General features: G+C 38.5%; 1 protein-coding gene across 3 annotated transcripts; it reads right to left on the reverse strand.

Moving 5' to 3' along the window:
- On the reverse strand, positions 1–25,476 carry LOC133453010 (E3 ubiquitin-protein ligase MARCHF6-like). Of its 3 annotated transcripts, none has more exons than XM_061732825.1 (26): positions 25,242–25,476; positions 20,514–20,610; positions 20,322–20,395; positions 20,063–20,206; positions 18,236–18,308; positions 17,187–17,367; positions 15,274–15,550; positions 14,044–14,105; positions 13,420–13,452; positions 12,932–12,983; positions 12,779–12,837; positions 12,588–12,668; positions 12,295–12,363; positions 11,728–11,802; positions 10,216–10,350; positions 9,979–10,098; positions 9,476–9,576; positions 8,079–8,216; positions 7,128–7,320; positions 6,958–7,027; positions 6,678–6,859; positions 5,581–5,715; positions 3,866–3,955; positions 3,525–3,657; positions 420–555; positions 1–320 (listed from the first exon to the last, which is right to left on the reverse strand). In XM_061732825.1, exons 1-26 carry the CDS (start codon positions 25,258–25,260, stop codon positions 239–241), a joined length of 2,811 nt encoding a protein of 936 aa, XP_061588809.1. In that variant the 5' UTR covers positions 25,261–25,476; the 3' UTR covers positions 1–238. The 3 variants fall into 3 exon arrangements, with proteins under 3 accessions (XP_061588809.1, XP_061588810.1, XP_061588808.1); XM_061732826.1 differs by having other exon boundaries at positions 14,044–14,102; positions 20,514–20,613; XM_061732824.1 differs by having other exon boundaries at positions 20,514–20,613.
- Between the last annotated feature and the right edge of the window lie 288 nt (positions 25,477–25,764).

Below are 25,764 nucleotides of genomic sequence, written 5' to 3' on the forward strand. Positions count from 1 at the left end.
GTTTTAGTAATGCGGACTGTTCTGCAGGTTGGTTAAAAACCTGGCTCAAGAAGGATTTTTGAATAAAAACTCAGCAACTGTTTTTGCTGTCAGCTATCTTTTGACTCTCAACCTACAAATGTGGGAGATGTTGGAGAATAAAAGGATTAGGCTGCAGTCAAATGTCTACAGGCAGTGTCTGAAGTTGACAACCGCACAGCGAGAAAGCTTTCCCCGTGGGGGCTGCTGATAGCCCCCCCTATGAAGAAGTGCTGTAGGAGGAGGTGGACGTGCTCCGAGTCTTCCGCTCATAGTTTACCAGCCGCTGTCCAACCAGGTATCTGCCAGAGGAGCAAGAAATGCAGTCATTATTATCTTTAAAACAGCTCTCTCACAAGTTGAATCAATATCAATGGAGAACACTTTGGGAGACTACTGACTTGTCATTTTTAATGTGTTCATAAAGACGCTTGAACTGTCGAATCTGAAAGGACAGTATGGCCAACAGCATGACCACCATGAGCAGGAAGGGATAGATTCTCCTCTCCACCAGAGTCTGCATCTCCAGCTGCACGCCTGCACAGAGAAAAGGCAGTGGAACAGGATGCATTTGTGTGAGGAGCCTAGAGGTTCGTCAGCTTAATAGATGACAGATTGACGTCTATCCAGGGGTGTCAAAAGTATTCACATGCATTACTCAGGTAGAAGTATAGAAACTAGAGTTTAAAAATACTTTACTCAAGTAAAAGTATAAAAGTACTGGTTTCAAAACTACTTAAAGTATAAAAGTAAAAGTAATGTAAAGGGGAAAAAAGCCATTAAGGACAAAAGCCATTAAAAATGAATGCATCTTAGTATAATGCAAATATATTAAAGAAGCATATATGTGTACTATTGAGCATTAACATGTGTTTCAGAGAGCAGGAGATATGATGACTAGTTGTCTATAAGTATTGTAATGGTGCAAAAAGTCAAACTTCAGAGGCATGTTATCATTTATCCTAACCTTTATTGGAATGAACATCCAAGTTTAGTTGCAGGAATCTGAGGGAACGGATGTAAGAACAAAACTGGACAAGAACATCTGAAACAACCACAACCAAATTCACTCTATCCGGATGGAGCAATTTAACTGGATAGTTTTTTTTTAAAGGCCGAAATGAAATAGAGTAACAAGGCTGTTTTTTAAAATGTAAGGAGTAAGGAGTTAAAGTAAAAAGTCATCTGAAAAATAATTACTCCAGTGAAGTATAGATAACCAAAATTTTTACTTAAGTAAGGTAACGAAGTATTTGTAAATCTAACCTTGAAGTTGTTGAGTAAACATAAAAAGGAGAATAGGAGAATAGGAAAAGGAGAATTTAGTTATCTAAGACTAAATCTAATTGACTATCGATTATGGATCTTAGATTTTACTCTGGACTCCTGCGTCGAGTCCAGAGCTGAAGGTATTCATTCTCTATGCTCTTTAAACTTCTAAACCGTTTAAATAAGCAAGCTATCCTTATCCAAAGCCTTATTCCCAAAAGGGTTGCTAACCCTTATCTGGCAGAGATAATTGTTGTCAAAGCGGATATAAAACACGGACTAGATTGGCTGCATTTAGTAAGCTTTGTGTAAAAAGATGTTTCAAAACGAATCCCAGTAAAATGTGGTTTAATTATCTTGACTTTATACATTTCTAAATTGATTAAAGCAGAAAATCTTTTTGGATCACAGCAGCACGGGTATCTGAGCCAAAATGCCTGCACTCAATGACCTGAACCAATCATACTTTGCTGTTGGATTTAACAACAATGAAATAGGTTTTATTTTGGCCACAAATAACAAGAATATCATCAGATACATGCAGGCATGTTTGTAACTGTTTCATATCCTACACAGGTGCATGCATGCACTGGCCGGTGGAAGCTTCTGATGGTTACGTTAGTAAAATGACGAGCTTGATCTTTTTCCTGTCCCTGTCCAGCCTTTTATCCACCATTGTAAATTTCCCTTTTATTGTAATTTTCTATCTTCCCAAGTGTCAGTCTGCACAGATATTCAATATTTCATAACCATACAGTGAAAATTACACTTACAGAAATGTTTTTACAAGATTTATATGGTTTAGAGAAACATTTTTATAAGATCTTATGTATAATCAACTTATAATTCTGCACACTGTCAAATTGGGAGCAGACGGTTGTGAATGCAGTTCAAACATTCTTACACGTTAAATACACGATGTAAGATAATAAGACTCTCAGACTGACATTTCAGCCAATTCATTTGTTATTTTTTTAACCTACCCCTTGCACATAAACACCTTTTACATTTGCACATATCTAAACGTGCACCCGGATGACAAAGACTAAGCCAACTCATGGATGCATGTACTGTATGTTGGTTTGTTGCAGAAAAGAGCACACTCACAGCAGAAATAATGCCACCAGAAAAAAGTTTGTTATTTGCAAAGTCACTAAATAATTGACTGCAGTAAGTATACTCCCAAAGAAATGAGAATCCTGGAACAGGGAGATGATGATTATTTTTTCTTCTGAGCAAGAACAGGTGGTTTCTAACCGGCCAGCCATACTAATTCATTTCCTTTTTGATACAATGAATTGATTGCTGTTGGGTAGGGAAATGAAAGATGCAGAGAAGGATATCCAGAATGGCGTGCAGTGGTGTATGAGTGTCAGTGAACGTGGCTGAGTGTAGGGCTGGACCAAAAGTCATATCTCAATATTTTCTAGCTGAATGGCGATACTCGATATATATCGATATTTTTTCTGTGCCATAATTGGGGTTTCCCCCAAAGCATTAAAGCATAGCATTTCTGTTAGCTTCATTTTTTTCTGAGGCAAACCCTTAAAAAAATTTTCTATTTTGCGTTTTAATACAAAGCCTCGTGCCAAATGTCACACAGGTTCCTTTATTAACAGAGGTCTGCACAATATCAAAATTTATAAAACAAATGAAATAAAAATAAACTGCCTACATATATAGAATAAAAATGCTTCTTCAATAAAATAAAACAAATATCCCTTTCCTGCATAACAATTAAATTAAAATACACTGTGCAATTAATACAATGTAGACAGTAACAGGCAGGCTTTTCCACTGAGGTTGACAGTTGTGCAAATGACAAAACATTTGTGCAAATCTCAAATAAAACATTCAAGTCAATTTGTCATAAAATAAGCTATATCAAAATCATAAAACATTTTTTTTTTAAATATTTTTTTAAATCGATATAAACGATATTGTCTCGTACCATATCGCGTTTGAAAATATATCGATACATATTAAAATCTCGATATATCGCCCAGCCCTAGCTGAGTGACTGCATAAAACCCGCCCTGTTGTGACCCGTTGAGCATATTCTGTACTGGTGTAAAAGTGGTGCCAGAGCATTTCAAGAAAGAGAATTTACGCAAAGTGAATGGACTTGTGAAAGAATGGGTATGGCAGGCCTTGCTAGGTGGTTTCACCACTACTTTCAAAATCAATTCAAAAACTGATTATCTCTCTCGACCCAAAAAACGTTTAGAGAGACTTACCCAGCAGTGGAGTAATGCCTTTAGAGATGGTATATGGCACACAGAGAGACAACAGCAAAACACAAATGACAGGGGCAGCCAGCCTTCGCACAATGAAATAGAGGTCAATGTTTCTGATGCCGTTAGCGTACACCTGCAGAAGAGATGGTCATGCTTATTTCAAACCAGGGCTCAAACAGCTACTGTTGCCTTCAAAATAAAAGCTCCAGTAGAATGGACAGAAAACATGGATAATATAGAAAGACTCTTGCAGGTTTAATTATCTTTCACAGTGTACTCAAATTTCACTGTTTTTATTAGTTCTTGTTGAATGAAAGGACATTGGCAAATGTTAGACTGACCTGCTCAATGACTGTTTTGAGCCACCACTGAGGACCCATCAGTGTTATGGCAGCAATGATTTTAGTGTGAAGGACGCCCAAGGCCCAGTCCTGCGAAGCACAAAGAGCAACAGTGAAATTACAACAGCAGTGAAATGATTCCCTCTTCAAAGCAATCACCTACCAACCCCCTCCCATTTTCATTAAAGGGGACCTATTATGGCATCTAATACCTATTTTAAACAGGCCTTGAATGTCTTAAAAACAAGCTTTTGATTTTTTTTTGCTAAATAAATTAGAAATTCAGCCTCTGATCCATGTCTTTATCTTCCCATTCTGTAACCTCATTATCTATGTGGGATGCTGAGTGGGCGGGGCTATGATAATGAGGCTCTGTGCTGATTGGCTGCCTGAATGACACGTAGACAATGGCAGAAGCTCCAGCCGGCAGACTTGTTGTTCTTGTTCCGGCCAGAGTTAGTTGTGGGCGAGGTTTCACGCATCGCTCCCGTCGTTACGTAACGACGGGAGCAGAATCTGAACGGCTCGTAGATCCACATCAGACTGGATGGATCATCCGGGCGGCTGTACAGACACTGCAGAATTTGGTTGCTTTCCTCCTTCTCTGAGTTGGCAGGCTGAGGGGAGACCACTTTATATATGTTAAAGCAAGAAAAAACCTGTTTTTCATTATAGGTCCCCTTTAAAGATTTCATCAAGTCGTCTACAAATCCTTACAGCCATAAATGCCAAAGCCTCACATATGTTGTCACCATAGAAGTTCTTCCCTATGAGATAAAAACCTGCAAAACTTTAAGCCAGCACATCCAACCAGTCTTGATGTGTAAGCCACCTGCTTCAAAAACATTCATAAGTGCAAACTTCCACAATAATACATTTTTAAGTGAAGATCTAATAAGTGCGAAAGTATTTCATTTGATGAAGTAGTCAACTGGTTAAAATACTATTTTCATAAAAAGCTGTAGTCTAGTCTAGTTTTTTCAAGCAACAGACAGAGGGTTAACCAAACAAAAATGCTGCAGTTGTTCTTATAACAAAGTTGTTCATATAACAGAGGCTTGAATCCATTCTTGAGTGAACGTATGTTAAAGGGGGAGGGGCCACTTCCCCAGTTTGGCAATGAGCTGTTGGTAATTAAACCTGTTTTAGGTGCAATTTTGTCAAAATAAATAAATAAAAGTAAGTCACACATTGAATATTCCATTATTGATAAGTCATTGCACCACAGAAAAGAGGGTTGAAGTAATGTGATCAAAGATCAATCAAAAGGCATATCGTAATTTTGCCATCGCACATCAGCTCAATGAACCCAGGTCTTCACTGTGAGCAGGTTAATTACCGGCAGGGAATTATTCGCTCATTACCAGCTTAAGCTTAAGTGACTTATAAAAACGCCGATGAAAATTTCAACGTTAATAGCAAAAAACTGCAAACAGAAAATATAACATGTTTTCAACTTGAAGCCGAGAGGACATAAAGATGAAAGGACTGGATAGTTGTACTCTGAACTGATAATGTGATGTAACATCACCCTGCAAATATGAACAGCTCATTCAATGACATGAGTTCAGACCCCATGAGGGGACAGGGTTGCGTTTTTGTAAGAGTCACGTCAGAACAGTCAAACATAGAAAAAACAAAGTGTTGAAGCTTCCTTCTTAAAATCAAATGACACCAATATTCTAATTAGTTCTCATATTAACACATATCCGTACCTGCCAGGGGTAAAAGAGAGGTGTCTGATCCAGTGGGACTCTGAGTGGGGCAACTATGACGAGCTCAAACAGCAGACCCAAGAGCAGAGGAATCACCCCGGCTAACATCACGGCTACCACAATGGTCTTGAAGATCTGCTCTCACACACACACAAGAATATGCCTTAAAATACACATGTACAATATAGTAAGCAACATTATTGACATTATCTAGGCCAGGGGTCGGCAACCCAAAATGTTGAAAGAGCCATATTGGTCCAAAAACACAAAAAACGAATATGTCTGGAGCTGCAAAAAATGAAAAGTCTTGTATAAGCCTTAGAATGAAGGCAAATGGCGAAAGGTGAAATGTTGAGAAAAAAGTCGAAATGTCGAGGAAATAGTCAAAATTTTGAGAAAAAAGTCGAAATGTCGAGAAAAAAGTATAAATAAGTAGAAATGTCGAGAAAAAAGTCGAAATGTTGAGAAAAAAGTCGAAATGTCGAGATTAATGTTGATGTACAAGTTCGAGAAAAAAGTCGAAATGTCGAGATTAAAAAGGAAAGGAAAAAGGAAGAAAAAAAGAAGAAAAAAAAGAAAAGAGAAAAAGGAAAAAGATAAGATAAGATAAGATAAGATAAACCTTTAATAGTCCCACAGAGGGGAAATTTGCAGTTTACAGCAGCAAAGGGGATAGTGCAAAAACAAGAGGCATCAATAGAAAAGTAATAACACAGTAATAATAATAACACACTATAAACACTATAAACAGTAAACTGGTATACAATAATAATAATAATAAGAAGAAAGATAAATAATAAGAAATACTAGTATATAAAAAGATAACAGACGGATATTTACAGATGGATATTTTCATAATTGCACGTTGCAGTGAGTGAAAGATATTGCACATTATTTCCCTTATGTACATTTATTGTCAGGTTGTATGTGGTCTAAAAAAAGTGAGAAAAAAAAGAAGACAAAAGGGAAAAAAAAGGTCAAACATTTTTGAAAAAGTTCCAGGAGCCACTAGGGCGGCGCTAAAGAGCCGCATGCGGCTCTAGAGCCACGGGTTGCCGACCCCTGGTCTAGGCTGACAAGAGTCTCATCAGGATTACCATGAGTGTCCACTCATGGACTTTGAGCAGGATCACCGTCCGTCCCTGTGGCATCCAGGACAACAGCACGGTGGCAGCTCGGATGGACACCCAGCAGATGTAGAGGCCGCTGGCTGCTGTGTACAGCTCATGAACCACCGCACTGCCCATCCAGACAGACATCAGCCAACGACCCGCACACACTGAGCAGGAGGACAGATGGAGCAGACGGAGGGGGAACACACTTATCAAAGCAGGGAAGGGGAAGGCTTATATACAGGCGGTGTTTGCTGGGGCTTACCTGGCACCGTGAGACAGGTCAGACTGGCTAGTAACAGAGTGACACACATGAAGATAACCAGCAGAGTGATCTAAAGAAGCCAACACACAATTAGAATTAACAATTAAAATTCAATATGAAAATGTATTAAGCTTTGATTCTGATATGTTTAACGGCTTATTTTGAAGCACCTTGAGGGTGAAGTTTGTGGGACGATGGTAGGGCTGGAAACCCACAGGTCCACCTTGCTGCAGAATGGCCTGGTGGGCAGCGTGAAGCCCCTCCCCCAGGCCAGGGATCCGGTTGTTGTTATGGCGATCAGCAGGGTTATTTGGTATGTTGTCATCATCTTCAAATTCTCCCAGTAGGTAAGAATGAAGGTCGCTGTAGGGGAGCATTTAAATTGTTTTACTGCATTGTATGTCAACTTACATAACAAAAAACTGAAATACAGTAACAAATGCTCGCCTCTTATGCACACGTCATGGTTTTTACCAATTGTGATAAATCAAGATCATAATAACCGTATTGTCCCAAATATAAGACGACCCCGATTATAAGACGACCCCCTCTTTTTCAAGACTCAAGTTTGAAGAAAAGACTTTTTGAACACCAAATTCAATTTTTATACAGAAAATAATTACAGTACATCTGAAACAAATGATTATAACAATATATTTGAGAGAAAAAGCATGTTATTTTGACTATTTGAAATCATTATCTTGAAGTTTGCATCATAACTTCTCCTCAGCTGCCGGTTTACCTGCCGAACTGCCACCCTCTTTTCTCCAGATTGTCGCTACGTTTCTCCACTTTCTGTTATCTCTTCCCTTATTTTCTTCTCTTTTCTTTCTTATACTATTTTTTATTTTTCTTCTTCGTGACAGGGGTTCGCTTTGGCCTGGAGAGTTAAGTTCAGCATTCGCTTTAAAAATATCTGGCGCCATCTAGCGTTGTGAATGGGTATAACGTCTAGACCCCGAATGTAAGACGACGCCCACTTTTTCAGTCTTATTTCAATGCAAAAAACACTGTCTTATATTCAGGCCAATACGGAAAATCCCATTGAATTATGCCTTTAACAGTAACTACTCGCATATAATTCTGAAATCACGTGTGGGGTTTGAGTGTCTCAGGCCTACAGCACATATCCAACGGTGAAGGTCCAGGCGTGGACCAGACGTTTGAGCCACTGGCGAGTGTGGCCCTGCTCCAACAGCGCCGGCAGAACAACCTGAAGGAGCAGCAGCTCCAGAGACAGCTCGCTGACCGGGGCGTCGCTGCAGAAGCAGAGCAGACAGCTTACCACACAGTCACAGTCACATGATGATAAACATTCATTAAAAGTGATTTTCATCACTACTACATCTTTTTACACAACATCTCAAGCCAGTACATAGCCTGTAGATAGCCTTGTATACATTTACTGTGATGTACATTTATCGTGTATCATTTCTTGTCATGTAGCTGTAGCTTGTTGGTGTTTCTCTTGGCGCTTACATACTGGCATCTCTTTGGCGAACATTTCCTCCTGCTGCCGGTCTCTGTATGCCTAGACCAGGGGTCGGCAACCCAAAATGTTGAGAGAGCCATATTGGACCAAAAACACAAAAAACATGCTGTATATGTCTGGAGCCGCAAAAAATGAAAAGTCTTGTATAAGCCTTAGAATGAAGGCAAATGGGGAAAGGCAAAATGTCGAGAAAAAAGTTGAAATGTCGAGGAAAAAGTCAAAATGTCGAGATTAATGTTGAAGTACAATCTCGAGAAAAAAGTCGAAATGTTGAGAAAAAAGTCGAAATATCGAGAAAAAAGTCGAAATGTAGATTAAAAAGGAATAAAAAAAGAGAAAAGGAAAGAAAAAAGAGAAAAAAAGGAAAAAAAGGAGAACAAAAAGAAGAAAAAAAATGTCAAACATTTTTGAAAAAGCTCCAGGAGCCACTAGGGTGGCGCTGAAGAGCCGCATGCGGCTCTAGAGCCGTCGGTTGCCGACCCCCGGCCTAGACGTAAAAACCACTTTCCGGAAAGGGATAAAATCTGATCACCTCTTATTTCCTGCCTTCCGAGGTCGACAAAAAGGAGTAAAAAAGGAGAGACTGGTCGTGTATGTAAGTGCCATCCCCCCCATTATGTAACATTGTGCACACGTTGTACATGTGACGACCATAGTCAGAACGACAGAACCGCACTTCGCTCCAGGGACGAGCAGCACTCGAAATTAAAGCAAACTCACAAATGAAAGAACAGCCGGTGAAGAAGACCCGGAATCTTACAGAATGCTGGTTTCATGGATGTAAGGACACAAGTTTGCAGGATTTTTCTCTCTTCCTTGGGCCAGTATGTCGAGGCCTATCGAGTGAAATTGATGGCCCACTTTTACGGAAATGTTACAGAATGCCAGTATGTAAGCGCCTTCTGTCTCTCTATCCATCTTTCCTTTGAAGCGTCTTGTCATTTTACCTATGCCTCAATAAAGCCCAGCTGATCCCATCCTAAACTACTAGATAGTACGATTGGATTCATTGGATTGTTTGTGTACCTGTAAAGCATGACGTTGTACGGTAGGAGGGATGGGAAGAGCAGTTTGATGATTCTGACTGGGAGCCAAAGCATCAGCAAAACTATGGAGCCAAACACCACCTGGAAATGTGCGCACACAAAACACAATAACAAAATTACAAGGTAAGGAACTGGCATTATTTTCTATCTGGAACATCAATACAGAAAACTGATTTAGAAAAATGTAGGACATTTAAAATTCATATTTTGAACCATTCGTTCACTGTTAACCATGTTCTTTAAAATCCTGCTATTCCAATGTACAACAACCCCCTCAAAATGATGTAATCATTCATGTGGGGATATTCAGTCTGCTTTTATTTTATAGCAAAAAAAGGAAAAAAAAATTGCAAAAAAAGCAATTAATCTGAAGTGAAAACAGCACATGTCTTATGTATGTTATCTACTACAGTATGTTGTATTTAGCATCAAAGCAAATAAGATACTTGGGGATGTAAGAAAGCGGATGAAAATGTGACTGACCACTGAGAGTATGAACCTCCTGATGTGTCGGTAGATGGGGAGGTGGATCATTTCTTGCACCGGGTTGAAGTCAGGGTCATTCAGGTTTCTCAAAAACCACAGCACACCTGGTCGTAGAACCTGCACACAAACACTAATTCTCAAAAAAAAAAAAAACTGAACTTTCTGTTTCTGATGTTCCGTCAGTTTTCACTTTTCAGCATAAATAACTGGCACTTAATGATGTCATTTATTTACCTCTCTGAGCAAAAGGATGAATGAGGCGAAGTAGAAGACGTATACCATGCCAACGAGCCAGTGGAGGAACATGGTGGTACCAGGAGCAGAGTCAAAACTCTCTTCCCTGTCCTTGAGAGTTGCATCAAACATCTCCTGCAATCAGTAAAATAGCCAGACGTCAGCTCTTACGAGCACTGGATCATTCTGATATTTTCTTGTTCTTGTTTAATTGTGCATGATCTCTCATCATGACAATCTGTGTAGTCATTCACAGCCAGGATGTAACAGCACCAGAGATGCACTGATTGCAATTTTCCTGTTCCCATTTCCAATTTCTCAGTGAGTCTGAGCTTCTGAACCTTCTGGTTCCAATTTTTCTTAAGAACTGCAATTATCCCATTTTTTTATACTCAAGGCTACACAAATTTGTTGTTTTTTTAACATTATGGTTTTTATTATTGAGCATACATCAAACTATTCTTTTTATACTTTATAGTTGTAAAAATGGCAGAACAAATAGTTATCATTAAGGCTTTTGTTACTAAGTATAATATATTATTATAGTATGCCAGAGGTGTCAAGTAACGAAGTACAAATACTTTGTTACTTTACTTAAGTAGAAATTTTGGTTATCTATACTTCACTGGTGTAATTATTTTTCAGACGACTTTTTACTTTTACTCCTTACATTTTCATGCAATTATCTGTACTTTTTACTCCTTACATTTTAAAAACAGCCTCGTTACTCTATTTCATTTTGGCCTTTAAATAAAAACTATCCAGTTAAATTGCTCCATCCGGATAGAGTGAATTTGGTTGTGGTTGTTTCAGATGTTCTTGTCCAGTTTTGTTCTTACATCCGTTCCCTCAGATTCCTGCAACTAAACTTGGATGTACATTCCAATAAAGGTTAGGATAAATGATAACATGCCTCTGAAGTTTGACTTTTTGCACCATTACAATACTTATAGGCAACTAGTCATCATATCTCCTGCTCTCTGAAACACATGTTAATGCTCAATAGTACACATATATGGTTCTTTAATATATTTGCATTATACTAAGATGCATTCATTTTCAATGGCTTTTGTCCTTAATGGCTTTTTCCCCCTTACATTACTTTTACTTTTATACTTTAAGTAGTTTTGAAATCAGTACTTTTATACTTTTACTTGAGTAAAAAAACTTGAGTTGATACTTCAACTTCTACATGAGCATTTTTAAACTCTAGTATCTATACTTCTACCTGAGTAATGAATGTGAATACTTTTGACACCTATGGTAAATATACAGCAATAAAGTTTTTTGTAAAATGGGGCGACAACTTTTGACTGACAGTCAGCTTAGCCAATGCTGGGCCATCATGAGTTCCCGATCGGTCATCGCCGAGCTACCAAACTTGGGGAAGCAGTCAGCAGTTTGCACTAACCCACAGTGGACTGAAAGGAATAATTAATGACATTCCTGTCCCTAGCTGGTCCATCGGTGCATCTCTCATCAACTTTAATAACAGGATCACGTTTGACTTACCAGTGAACAAATGTCGAGCCACCAACCACAAATAAGCGGGAACAAGCCTATTTCCATGACGACAAGCAAGGAAACCTGGGGTGTATTCAAAAAAGTTAATTTCAGTTTTTATGTAATCAGACTGCTTCAAAAGTAATCAATGTCACAATATTAAGAGATGCTGGTATTATTCCAAAGCAAGGAGCAAAGAAAACAAAGAATCCAAATCAAACATTACATTCAAAAGAACAATTAAAGCCTGTTTGTTAAGTAAATATAATGAAATATGTTAGTTAAGTTTGATTGACATACCCATAGACGGCGGTAATTATATTTTATTTTAGTTTTTTATTCACTTAGTTGTTGTTTTTTTAATTTTTAATTTATGATATTTGTGAATTTATTTCTTGGAAAAAGGGGCAGATCAGATAAGATCCTTCTTCTTTCTGCTCCCTTTTCATTCACAATTTATGAACATTTGTATTTGTTATGATTATTTGTATTGAATTGTTTGTTTTATTTTTTGAATGAAATAAAGAATAAAATAAATGAAAATGAAATGAAAAAAGCAGTGTTTCTCCAGTTTACCTTGACAACAATGTAGCAAACACCCAGGAGGCGTCTGGACCGCTGGAACTTCACTAGTGATGCCAATGCCTACACGTGATAGAGTTAAGAGCCACACAAACTTTGATGTGAACAGTCTGTTGTTTATAGTCATTTTCTGACATGCCTACACCTTTTTAAAACATGGTCTAAGTATAAACGGGTTTGGAAACGATGAAATGAAATGGTACTAACATAATAAGTAACTAATCCAGCATCTACACAGTGCTTCATGTCTTTCATAAACAAAGTGACATCTAATATGTAAAGGATACATGGCAGACTATGAGGGCTCCAGCCAGGAGAATATATCCCAGTATTGTGGTGACGAGGCCGTCAAAATGTGAAGCTTTGATCTGCAGCCAGAAATAATAAAAACATTCTGTTAATACAGGCCTTTATTGGACATTAATGTGACATTCAGTCTGATCTGCTAATATCTTTTTATTCATTGTTGAGCACTTACATGATCTTCAAAGCCCATTCCGACAACTGAAAAATGCCCAATATGATATGGGCAAAAAGCTAGAAAAGGACAAATAAATTCTAGGTCAGAATTAGACGTCAGATTTTCTCGCTGTTCCTAGAAGATTGAAACGTTCTCAAAAATTTGACTCACCGAATACAAGGATGAAGAGTGTGTTGAGCGACACCACCCAGAATACATGCTCCTGGAGAGAAACGCAAAAGGGCTCTCTGTCATCATCCCATGTTATTTGACTGTGCAGTTGCATCAAACTGTTGCTTTTATGTTTTTGCTTTTGAAAATTATACAGTCCATATCCAATCAAAACTGTGTCACTGACACTACTCATATTTAGTGTCCCATTTTGCTTCACTAAGGTAACAAGTTTAGGCCAAAGAAGTGTCTTCCCCGTAGAATGAAGACGCTGGTCCACATCGTTCTGTGGTGAGGTTTTCAAATTACACCGCAAGACTGGAAATTTGCCTTTCATGCAGGAGGCAAATTATTTTTTATTTTCAATTACGGGAGCTAATTCTCAGTATGAAAAATTATCATTATATCAGCAAATATTATTCTCATTTATTTGAAGAAAAGTTGAAATTGTGTAAAATCATCACATAAATATTAAAGTGCATACGTACCAGGAAGACAAGGGAACCATCCAGCCCCAGCATCTGTGACACATATTGAGCACAATGTAACAATCAATGCCTAAGACATGGGAAATCTTTAATAAGTAAAGATCTGGAGGCTGATGCACACCTAAAAAAACTTGAAAAACAGGTGCGTTGGAGTAGGTAGGAGTGAACAAAGGAAAAAAAAGCGGTCTCCCGCACACTGTCAAGTCACTTGCAAAAGACTTTTATAAAGCTTTATTAAAGTCTTTTGCAAGTGACTTGACAGTGTGCGGGAGACCCCTTTTTTTCCTTTGTTAAATCATTAATAAGAAAAGAAAAAATGAGGATTTCGGTGCAATCATTACTTCTACTTTACATAGAAAAGATGAACACTACATCCACAAAGAGCTTCCCCAAATAGGCAAAAATTGAGAGCTACACATGAAAACCACACAAAAATACTGGCATTGTTCTGGTACTGATACCAACGTCAAAAAAAATGTTTTGAATCTAAATAACAATGTTATAGTATCAATACTAAGTATCAGACTATACTCAGGTTCAGGTATCAGAATCAGTAACATAAAGAGAAAAATGGCATGGGAATGTCTTTAAACATTCTCAAAAAAAGAAAGAAGAATGTCCCACCCTTTCCCAGGTGAGCTCCTCTGCTGCTCGATCCCACTCCAGGGCATTCCAGTTCAAATCTTCTGTGTGGAGGAAATGTAAACAGAAGAACATTAAGAAATAACAATTCCCTTAGAAACATTTGTACATATTTGCATTGTGCTTCAGAATGTAATCTTTCTTTCGTTGTTAAAAATTGTCCTAAACATGGCACCGTTTTTACAAACGTCTTCAAATATACAAATGAAAACCCAGAAAATCTAAAGTCGAAAATCTAAGGGCTGCCGGATACTTTGTATGCCAGATCTGTATGTGGTGCAGTGACGATGCAACAGAAACGGTGCGTAGTGGGACCTCGTAACACAAACACTAGTGAGAGCGAGCCACTGAACTTATCGGCTCAGGTGGAATCGAAGATGTTAAAATTTTCTCTGGCAATGACAAGCATGGATAGGATTAGGAAACAGCCAGGTTTAGACGTCTTGGAAACAAACTATGAGATGGTTTGGACACAAAGAGAGGCGGTAAAGGGAATATATTGGTAGAGGGATGCTGCAGATGGAGCTGTTGTGCAGGAGAAAGAGAGGATCAAGGAGGAGATTTCTGGATGTGGTCAAAGGGGATATGCATTTGGAAATAAATGTTCTACTGTGGCAACTCCTAAACAATTAGCTGAAAGAAAAAGAAAAGCAGGAGGGAGTAGGCTCAGTATTCGTGCTTGCAATAAGCCTGCAGGTTATCAATGCTGTAGTTGCTCTTAGCAGAGTTAAGGGTTCTATTTGACCGAGATTTTGGTTATCTATAAAAGATTTTTTTTTTTTTTCCTTTTAACCCTTTTCAGAAAACTTACATTTCAGAGCTCCAAAAACGCAGATACCACATGGATAAAAAGACTCAGTGATAAAAACGTCAGACATTTTGATGTTTATTTATTCTGAAATGTACTGGGGCTTATTCAAATGAGCGTAAAAACACAAGCTTAAATAAACCTGTGCATGTATTCAATCTTAATTTTCTTGAAAGAAATATGTTGATCTAATTGCACCGACTGCAAACCCAAATAAAATATACTGTACATCTCAACCCTTTTCTATAAATGCAATAACTGTGTTTCCTAAAAAGTAGAGTTACTTGCCCTCAGTGGAGTTATGGACACTCGTACCTTATGTGTAAAGAAACTAAAAATAAATATCTTGTTGAAATAATGTCACCTTAACACAAAGACGTTGTGTTAATGTTCTGCTCACTAACCTTGTCCTCCATTATTGGCATCAGCAGCCTCCTCTTCCCTGCCTTCTTCTTCCTCCTCTTCTTCTTCTTCATCTTCATCCCCATCATCATCATCATCCTCATCCTCATCATCATCTCCATCATCATCACCATCATCATCGTCTAGTTCTGCCTCATCTCCAGGGTTACCAGCTTCAGGCAGGTTGGCAGGATCTGGGTGGACAGGGTTCTGGGCGGCTGCAGCATCTGCTGCATCTGCAGCCGCCTGGCCGTGCTGAGCAGCATTAGCACCTGGGTCCTGCAGAGCCATGCAAAAACAAGACATAGTACGATGCATTAACAAAAACAAAACCCTCATACAGCTCAAAATAAGAAACATCTGCTTCTTAAAGCAGCACAGAGGAACATTCAAAAGTCTAGGCTCAGCTGATCCCTGGGGCAGAGGTATGGAGCCAAATCAAGGCCAAAAGTTTTGCTAATTTGAAAATAAAATTTGAACCTGAAAATTCTTTTTTACTGTTTCAATTTTTTTTTTCAGTATCAGATCTTTTTTTCAGTTTCAGAACTTTTAATTTCAGTTTCACATCTTTTTTTTCAGTTTCAGACTTTTGGCCCCGATCTGGCGTAGGGGGCGTGGCATCAACTGAGAGGGGCGTGGCATCATGAGTGACAGCATAACAGAGGAGGTTGGGGACCTTCCTCAGTCATGTTGCCTTCAGGAAACGTAGGTTGCAGAAGTTATCAGTAGAAGTATGATTCAACACTGTATATACACCATATTCACGTGATTGGCAGTGGAAAAAACGGATACTAGTGACACATTTCTGTTTAAAAAGCTGTTTTAGACCGTACTTGGTAGTATGTGGAAGTGGGAAATGTCAAACTTTAAAGTGTGGCTGTTGAACTGTACAGTCTGGCATAGTTTATTGCTTTTATACTGCGATTGGTGCCAAGTACGGTAATAGATGTGAAACTGAAAAAAAAAGATCTGAAACTGAAAAAAAGATTTGAGACTGAAATAAAAAGTTCTGAAACTGAAAAAAAAGAACTGATACTGAAAAGAAAAAATTGAAACTAAAAAATAATTTTCAGGTTCAAATTTTATTTTCAAATTAGCAAAACTTTTGGCCTTGATTTGGCTGCATACAGAGGTTGTCACTTTCACAACACTGTCCAGGATTTAGTCCTGTTTGGTCTATTGCTTGGTCAGTATCTAACTTTCTGTTCCATCATTTCTTCCTCAAGTCTCTTGACCACCTCTGCAACCAGGTCCTCTGTAGTTCTGTGAACTTGTCTCATCAATGATGATGTGCGACAGTCCAGTGAAGCGAGACACAGTCGTCATAAGATACGACTGGGCTGAGTGTTCAAAGTTATTTTGGCTGGTTTTCCCAGTAACGGGGACAGGTGATGGCAAAAACTAGACTACACTTCCAAAAGTAATAAAATATTCTTCTAAACTAATTTTTCAACATGAAAAAGAGTCATTTGTGCTACACTACATTTTGATTTGGCAATAACGAGTCTTGCCCTATCTTAAAAAGAAAAGGGGAAAAAAAAGAAAAGAAACATCCACAAGTGCATAGTGATTTGTGAAGATCTTTCAGAGATGGGCTGCATTCCAACACTGGCTGAAAGGAACCAACACAAGTATTATTTTTGTTCTAACACAAACACATGGCACTGATACCTGGAATGCACATCCTTTTTCCAAGAAGACAAATGTTAAGTCTTCCCTTGCAATAACTGTGCATTAAGTATTAGTTTTTCCTATAGGAGAAAGTAACAAAATGTAAAATTTTAAATAAATCAGACCACAACCACATCAGAAATGGATAGTGATGGGCAATAGTATGTGATTGTTGTCATTAGTGTCTGATAAGATTGTGGGTTAAATAGGAATCCAGCTAGTTTTCATCCTGAACTGAACTCACCTCCTGAGCGGGTGCAGGGTCGTTGGGGGGGTTGGGGACCAGAGGGGGGGGATTCTGCTCTAACCACTGGGGGGCGCCGCCGTGGACGATCTGCTCTCTGAGCCACACCAGACTGATGAAGGCACACAACGTGCACGTGACCACAAAACAACCCTGGAGGCAGTCAGCAAGCAGATTCTGCCTGCAAGTAAAATGTTTTGTTATGTTTTACATCATGTTTTTATGATCATTTCAAACTACCCTTCAAAGAAAGGTAAAGTACGGAAGTGAGATATTTTCAAAAATTAAAAGGATGCCTTTAACATCTACAGGACTGTCTCAGAAAATTAGAATATTGTGATAAAGTTCTTTATTTTCTGTAATGCAATTAAAAAAACAAAAATGTCATACATTCTGGATTCATTACAAATCAACTGAAATATTGCAAGCCTTTTATTATTTTAATATTGCTGATTACGGTTTACAGTTTAAGATTAAGATTCCCAGAATATTCAAATTTTTTGAGATAGGATATTTGAGTTTTCTTAAGCTGTAAGCCTTGATCAGCAATATTAAAATAATAAAAGGCTTGCAATATTTCAGTTGATTTGTAATGAATCCAGAATGTATGACATTTCTGTTTTTGTAATTGCATTACAGAAAATCACAATATTCTTATTTTCTGAGACAGTCCTGTATTTGCATTCTGCTCTCAGTACTTACTATTTATGTATACGCTTTTAACGCCATCCCTAACTTTGTGTTAGCTTTATTCTCCCAGTCTGAATGACAGACTGACAGTTTTTGTGTTTGTGTATCTCCTGCTCAGGATCATGAGCCACTGGCTTTCTGATTAAACTGCACTGATTTGACTTGAATTAGATTTATGTGAGTGTCACTTAATTGGAGGTATTGAGTGATGTTCATCTGACAGGTATCTAAGGTTATGTCAAAAAAACGTTAGGCTTTAAACAACACAAGTGTTCAAAGACATCAGGAACACAAAGGTCTACACACACCGACAATATAAACCCAGAGAAAAAAAGAAAGAGCAGAGAGCAGACACTTACGTTGAAAGCATGTCTAACGGCAGGGTAAGAAGAGAGCTCACGGAGCCTGTAAATAAACACTTGTAGATACGACCTGTTAGAAAATAAATAATAGGAGTCAGTGATATCAACAGCAGTGTGATGAGATTCTCTTCTCTTTTTTTTTTTTACTGTTAACCAATAAAAACCTAAAAACCTTGGTCTCAATTCTTGGAACTATACAGCACTTCATGCTAAACGACAACATTCATCTAAAACATGTCATTCGAATAACCTTGCTCTAAAAACAAATTAAACGACTATGTTTTAATTAAAAGTCAATACTGAGGACTAAAAGGTGCTGCTGTGGCAGGTCAAGTATTTGAGCACAATTGCTCTTAAAATGAGCAAAATAGTTGAAACTATCTTCTTTCAAGAATTACTCCAAGCATTAAGCAGGATTCACAAAAATGCATGGCATGTAGTGGTCGCAGTTCTCATTCACTCTGAATGGAGTCATACATTTCCAGATTTTTTTTTGGCGTTGAAAAATTAAGTCATAATTTTTCCCCTCTTTTTTTTTTAATTTTAGAGCAGTGATGTGTTTCTTGTATATTACTTTTCCCAGTAACAAGCAGTGTAACTAACTAATAACAGAATATTGCCATTACGATGACATTTAATAACTAATCACATGTTACTTATTTGTTATTTTATGTATTTTTGTATGAAGTTTGAACATGCACGAAGGTGCACACGGAAGCAGCTGGAAAATTAGCCTGGAAGATGGAGATGAAGTACACTGGTTGGAAATATGGCCATTTATATATTATATTATTGTCAAAAAGAGAGATTCCAAGAATGTTGTTGTCAAATGTAAACTGTTTGTAGGTACCGAGAGTCTTTCCATTATAAAGTATCACAACAACCCTATGAGAATGAGACTCAATCCATCTTTTCACACATATAGGGATATGTGATGCAATTATTAATTTCAAAAGATGCAACAGAAAGTAATATAATAAGAAATATAAAAGACTGCCTTTAGGATCAAGTTATAGGTAATACTATTACTTTTGTAAAGAGTAATAAGGAATATAGTACTTTTTTAAGTAAAGAGGCGAACACTTTTACTGACCACATAACTAATCAAGCGATTCAGACAATAACTTTTACATTTGCATAAACCTAGATCAGGGGTCGGCAAACAAAAATGTTGAAAGAGCCATATTGGACCAAAAACACCAAAAACAAATATGTCTGGAGCCGCTAAAAATGAAAAGTCTTGTATCAGCCTTAGAATGAAGGCAACACATGCTGCAAGTAGCTATATTAGTTATAACTGGGGGAAGATTTTCTTTATCATTATGCACTTCGAGAAAAAAGTCGAAATGTCGAGAAAAAAGTCAAAATTTAGAGAAAAAAGTCGAAATGTCAAGATTAATGTTGAAGTACAATCTTGATAAAAAAAGTCGAAATGTCGAGAAAAAAGTCGAAATGTCAAGATAAATGTTGAAGTGCAATCTTGATAAAAAAAGTCGAAATGTCGAGAAAAGTCGAAATGTCGGGAAAAAAGTAAAAATTTCGAGAAAAAAGTCGAAATGTCGAGATTAATGTTGAAGTACAATCTCGAGAAAAAAGTCAAAATGTCGAGAAAAAAATGTAAATGTCGAGATTAAAAAGGAAAGGAAAAAGGAAGAAAAAAAGGAAAAAAGAAGAAAAAAGGAAAAAAAGGTCAAACATTTTTGAAAAAGCTCCAGCAGCCACTAGGGCAGCGCTAAAGAGCCGCATGCGGCTCTAGAGCTGCGGGTTGCCGACCCCTGATCTAGATAATTCAAGAACCAAACCACAAACCAAGGTGTGACTTACATGCTGTGAGAGGAACCACACCCAGCCAAGCAAACGCCACCAGGGTGTAGTGGAACCAGTATCTGATGGCTGTTCCGATACTGGTGACCAGCCCCGAAAATATATCCTGCACTGGCAACCGGGATGGCATGTCCGGGGAGTAAACTGGAGACAACAGAAACGTGAAGAGAGCAGATAGTTAGACCTGGTCACTTGTAGGAGGTTATCACAAACTAATTCATGTGTACTGAAATGAATGATGAAGAACCAAGCAACTTACTCGGTGTAAACGCAAACCTGTGTTTGCATAATTCACAGTATTCTTTTCTACTGTGTTTTAGCCACTGAAGTAAACTGTGAAAAGAAAACACACAATGTCAGTTTAGTCTCTTTATCGTACTGAAAATTCCCTACGAGCTGAAGAAAACCCCCGCAATAATGCAGCGTTGTAAGTGCGAGTTCACTGCCGTACCATTCCTGGTGGATAAACTTGATGCTGCCAGTGCAAACACAGGGGTGGTAGAGGGGTTTGTCCTGGGTCCCCTCCGACCGACATACTCGACAAATATCTGCTGAACAGGAGAACAGAGACACAACCTGAGCAAATATAATGCATTTAGTAATTGTCCCATCCCCCTTGTTAAATCATTAAGCAACTGTGATTAAGCAATTTTTTTGGAAAACTGAGTTCAATTTCACTTCCCACGTCCAGGCCTGATTACTACCAGACCTCCAGCATCAATAAATCACAAAAATGTAACTTGTCTGACATGAAGTAGGCTAAAAGATCACAAAAAGCAATACATCACGTCACGATCTTAAGAAATTCAAGAACAGATGAGAGAGAAAGTCCCACATATGGTGAAAACAGTGGGGAACCTTTCCAGGAGTGGCTGGCCTACCACTATTACTCCAAGAGCACACTGACGACTCATTCATTCAGGGGGTCAGATGAGAACCAAGAACAACATTTAAAGCGCTGCAGGCCTCACTTACCTCAGTTAAGGTCAGTGAGACTGGCTAAATATGGCATCTGTGGGACAGTTCCAAGGTGAAAACCACCGCTGACCAAAAAGATCACAAAGACCCGTCTTACATTTGCCAAAAAACATCTTGATGATCCCCAAGGGAAAATATTCTGTGGCCTGACGAGGCATAAGTGGAACTTTTTTTTGGAAGTGGTGCGGTTTGTTGTATTTGGTGTAAAAAAAAATTTAAAATAACTCAGCAATGTCAGAAAGAGAACATCATATCGACAGTCAAACATGGTGGTAGTGTGATGGTCTGGGGGTTGGTGGAATAATTTATTCTTCTCTCTACAAGGAACTCCTGAAGGACAATGGCTGGCCATCAGTTTGTGACCTAAAGATTAAAAGGAGCTTGAGGCAAGAATAAGAAATGAGACTCATTAGCGCCATGACGACCGCCAACAGCAAAGCCGGCACGGGAGAACGCGCATGCAGCGTCATGTGACGTCACATCCGCAGCCCAGCGCGGGAAATTCGGGCCCAGAATTGCAGCACATTTTGCAGCACACAGCCTGTTCAAGGCAACGGAGAGATACACTAGAGGGCTCATTCTTTTGGGTTTGGAACGCTTCATCTGACATTATTACTAGAAAACTTAAGATGTATACAGATTTTTTTCATAAATCCTGCCTCAAGCTCCTTTAACCACGATTGGGTTATTCAGCAGAACAATGATCTGACGCACAGCAGCAAGTCCACCCCTGAATGACTCAAGAAAAATAATTAAAAAGACAGTTTTGGAATGACCTCGTCAAAGTTGGACGTTAAATCAGGTGGAGATGCTGTGGCAGGACCTTCGACAGGTCGTCCATGCTGGAAAACCCTTCAATGTGGCTGAATTAAAGCAACGCTGCAAAGAAGAGTGGGTCAAATTCCTCTACAATGAAACCCTGATTGCCAGTTTGATCGCAGTTGTTGCTGCCAAGGATGCTACTATCAGTTATAATATTTAAAGCAGAATTACTTTTTCACAAAGGGCCAGCTTGGATTGGAAAGTTTTTTCCCCTTAAAAAAATGAAAATCATTTAACATTTGTATTTTGTATTTGTCTGACATTAAAATGTGATTGATGCCATAAGCTTTTTCCAAATGTTTCCCCACAATGTGATAACCGCAACATAGATGAGGCAACCCATCTCCACAGCTTCGTTCTCTGTCCGAAGAAAAAAAAAATACTGGACAACAATATTTAAAGAATTCTCTGAGATTCTTGGTACCCGTATTGAACCTGATCCTATCTTGGTTATACTGGGAATTTCAGAATCTGTACCAACATTGACAAGAGCACAGCACCAACTTTTCTCCTACGGTCTGATTACAGCCAAAAAAATTATATTGACTTTCTGGAAGAAAAGGGAAGTTCCTACATTTAGGCTGTGGCTCACAGAAATGACAAACACCCTTCACCTTGAAAAAATACAATTTTGTTTGAATAAAAGAGAGTCGCAATTTGACAAGATCTGGCTGCCCCTCGTCCACTACCTGACAAATAAATAACCCTTAGTGGACACTCTTTGTTGTGTCCACTATCAACAATAAGTTGTCCACTAGTATTTTCCACTCTGTCTTATCAAAACTAATATTTCCATTGCTACCTGTATTGTTACACACTATGTACTGAGCAGAATAGGTGGGAGGGAGGATGTGATAGGTTTTTTTTCTTATGTACCTGTGTATCCTGTGTAGTGATGTGATCTTTTCTGTTTTCTTTTTGTTCTTCTTAAAAGCAAATGTACACTGCGTTCATGTCGTACGGCTCAAATATTTTCTTCAATAAAATATATTTGACAAAAAATTTGATTGATGAACCGTGAATGTATGACACACACACACACACACACACACACACACACACACACACACACACACACACACACACACACACACACACACACACACACACACACACACACACACACACACACACACACACACACACAGTAAAAGCAAAGGGGGAAATACTTAATAACAGCACTGTACTTGCTGTTGACAGCGTAACCCGAGCTCTGTGCAAAAGATAGTGTTCAAATGTTTTTAATATCACATTTGCAGGGTTCCTACACATTTTCCAAGGTCAAATTCAAGCACTTTCAAGGGTCATTTTCAAAATCTTCAAGCACCTTATCGCTTGGGTAAAATATCTACAGGAATATATATACACTCATAACTATCTTTTCCGCTTTTTAATCACAATTATGCTGTCAACATCTAGTTATGTTTCATCTTACTGATTTTATTTCTCCTTGTATGATTTATAATTTCAAGCACTTTTCAAGCACTTTAAAGCACTTAAACTAAAATTCAAGCACTTTTCAGGCCTTGAAAACACAACATTGAAATTGAAGCACTCTCCAGGACTTCTAGCCCCCGCAGAAACCCTGCTTACAGGGTTCCTACACCTTTTTCAAGGTCAAATTCAAGCACTTTTCAAGCACTTTCAGGGGTCATTTTCAAATTCTTCAAGTACCTTATCTCTGGGGTAAAATATCTACAGAAATATAAATACACTCATAATTATTTTTTCCGTTTTTTATCACAAATATGTTAATTAATTAATTAACTAGTTATGTTTCATCTTACTGATTTTATTTCTCCTTGTAATAACTAAACTATACAGTCTGATCCCAATTTTGTGAAAGACAGAGTTATAATTGCAAGCACTTCCAAGCACTTAAACTAAAATCCAAGCACTTTTCAGGCCTTGAAAACCAGAGGTGTATACTTCCTTGGTTACCTTACTTAAGTAGAAATTTTGGTTATCTATACTGGAGTAATTATTTTTCAGACGACTTTTTACTTTTACTCCTTACATTTTCACGCAATTATCTGTACTTTTTACTCCTTACATTTTAAAAACAGCCTCGTTACTCTATTTCATTTCGGCCTTTAAAAAACAACTATCCAGTTAAATTGCTCCATCCGGATAGAGTGAATTTGGTTGTGGTTGTTTCAGATGTTCTTGTCCAGTTTTGTTCTTACATCCGTTCCCTCAGATTCCTGCAACTAAACTTGGATGTACATTCCAATAAAGGTTAGGATAAATGATAACATGCCTCTGAAGTTTGACTTTTTGCACCATTACAATACTTATAGGCAACTAGTCATCATATCTCCTGCTCTCTGAAACATGTTAATGCTCAATAGTACACATATATGATTCTTTAATATATTTGCATTATACTAAGATGCATTCATTTTCAATGTCTTTTGCCATTAATGGCTTTTTCCCCCTTACATTACTTTTACTTTTACACTTTAAGTAGTTTTGAAACCAGTACTTTTATACTTTTACTTGAGTAAAAAACTTGAGTTGATACTTCAACTTATACAGGAGTATTTTTAAACTCTAGTATCTATACTTCTACCTGAGTAATGAATGTGAATACTTTTGACACCTCTGTTGAAAACACAACATTGAGATTGCAGCACTCTCCAGGATTCTCCAGGATTTCCAGCCCTGTATTAGACCAGAGACTGATCCAGAATAATCCTGGACCACCTGATGACCCAAATAAAGTCACTATAATTATCCAGATGCAGCAACACAGTCGGATACAGTTCACCATAAAGAAACTACTTTAATATCGTTGACTTGAGGCACTTTTTTGCCAATGCCATCTGCAGGAAGACACAGGTTTAAGTGAATAGTTAATAAAAAGCTTTATTATCCCCCAGCTGTCTGCTTGTTTTAGTCCCATAATTTACCCCCGCCTGCATTTATCTACACAATATCCACCTCTAGGTGCGTTAACGGTGTGAAACAAGCTGCTGGGCGAATTTGTGAAGGCACTGCCTCAACCCTTGAGCAAGGCAGCTCGGGTTTGTGTGAAAGAGGGGAGTTTCTGTCCAACTCTGTTGGCCCGTTAGCTCGCTGGCTAAAGGCGGATTTATGGTTCCGCGTTGCACCAACGCAGAGCCTACGGCGTAGGGTACGCGGCGTACGGTGTGCGTCGCCGCGTACCCTACGCCGTAGGCTCTGCGTCGGTGCAACGCGGAACCATAATTCAGGCTTAACGGCGTGGTGTCTGCTGCTCATCTGACCAAGCTCCACAAGACAGAGAATAAACATCCATCTTTACCATTTATCTGAGTTAGAAGTGGCACAAGCTGCTGGTTGTGTGGTGTGAGTGTGATCTATAAAGAGCTTATGTCTGCCCCGGGATCATCATTACCTTCCTCTGCGGTTTCCATGTTGCTCCAGCAGCGGTCCGCTTATTTAGAGATTTACACGCGAGGACAGCCGCCTATCTGCACATTAACATGGCTGATTAGTGTCTGCTTCAGGGCGACACTCGTCCTTAGTCGTTTTCATTAATTATGCAATCAAGGAGAGACTTTGTATAAATGTTTTTCCACAATCCTCACTTTCAGCTAACGGTCGGGACATTGTCCAGCAACAACACGTGATTATGTCGCACTCTGGCCGCTAGGTGGCGCCAAAGCACCACAACACAGCACAGCACGGATTTAGTTTAGTTTTTTATTAATACACATATTTAAATACCGGTACATATAAACAGAGCAGGCAGAGTTTCACCATACGGATTACTGTGACACAGTTTCATCTATCGGTCACACGTCATGGGGACATTAATGATTATTAGTATTTCTTGTTTTTTCATAATAAATCCCCTTTCCATCCCCTTTCCCGACTGCAGCTGTCCTCGTCTACAAGGCCCCGGACCCCCCATTCCA

The sequence above is a fragment of the Cololabis saira genome, chromosome 10, assembly GCF_033807715.1.
Source record: "Cololabis saira isolate AMF1-May2022 chromosome 10, fColSai1.1, whole genome shotgun sequence".
Lineage (NCBI taxonomy): Eukaryota > Metazoa > Chordata > Actinopteri > Beloniformes > Belonidae > Cololabis > Cololabis saira.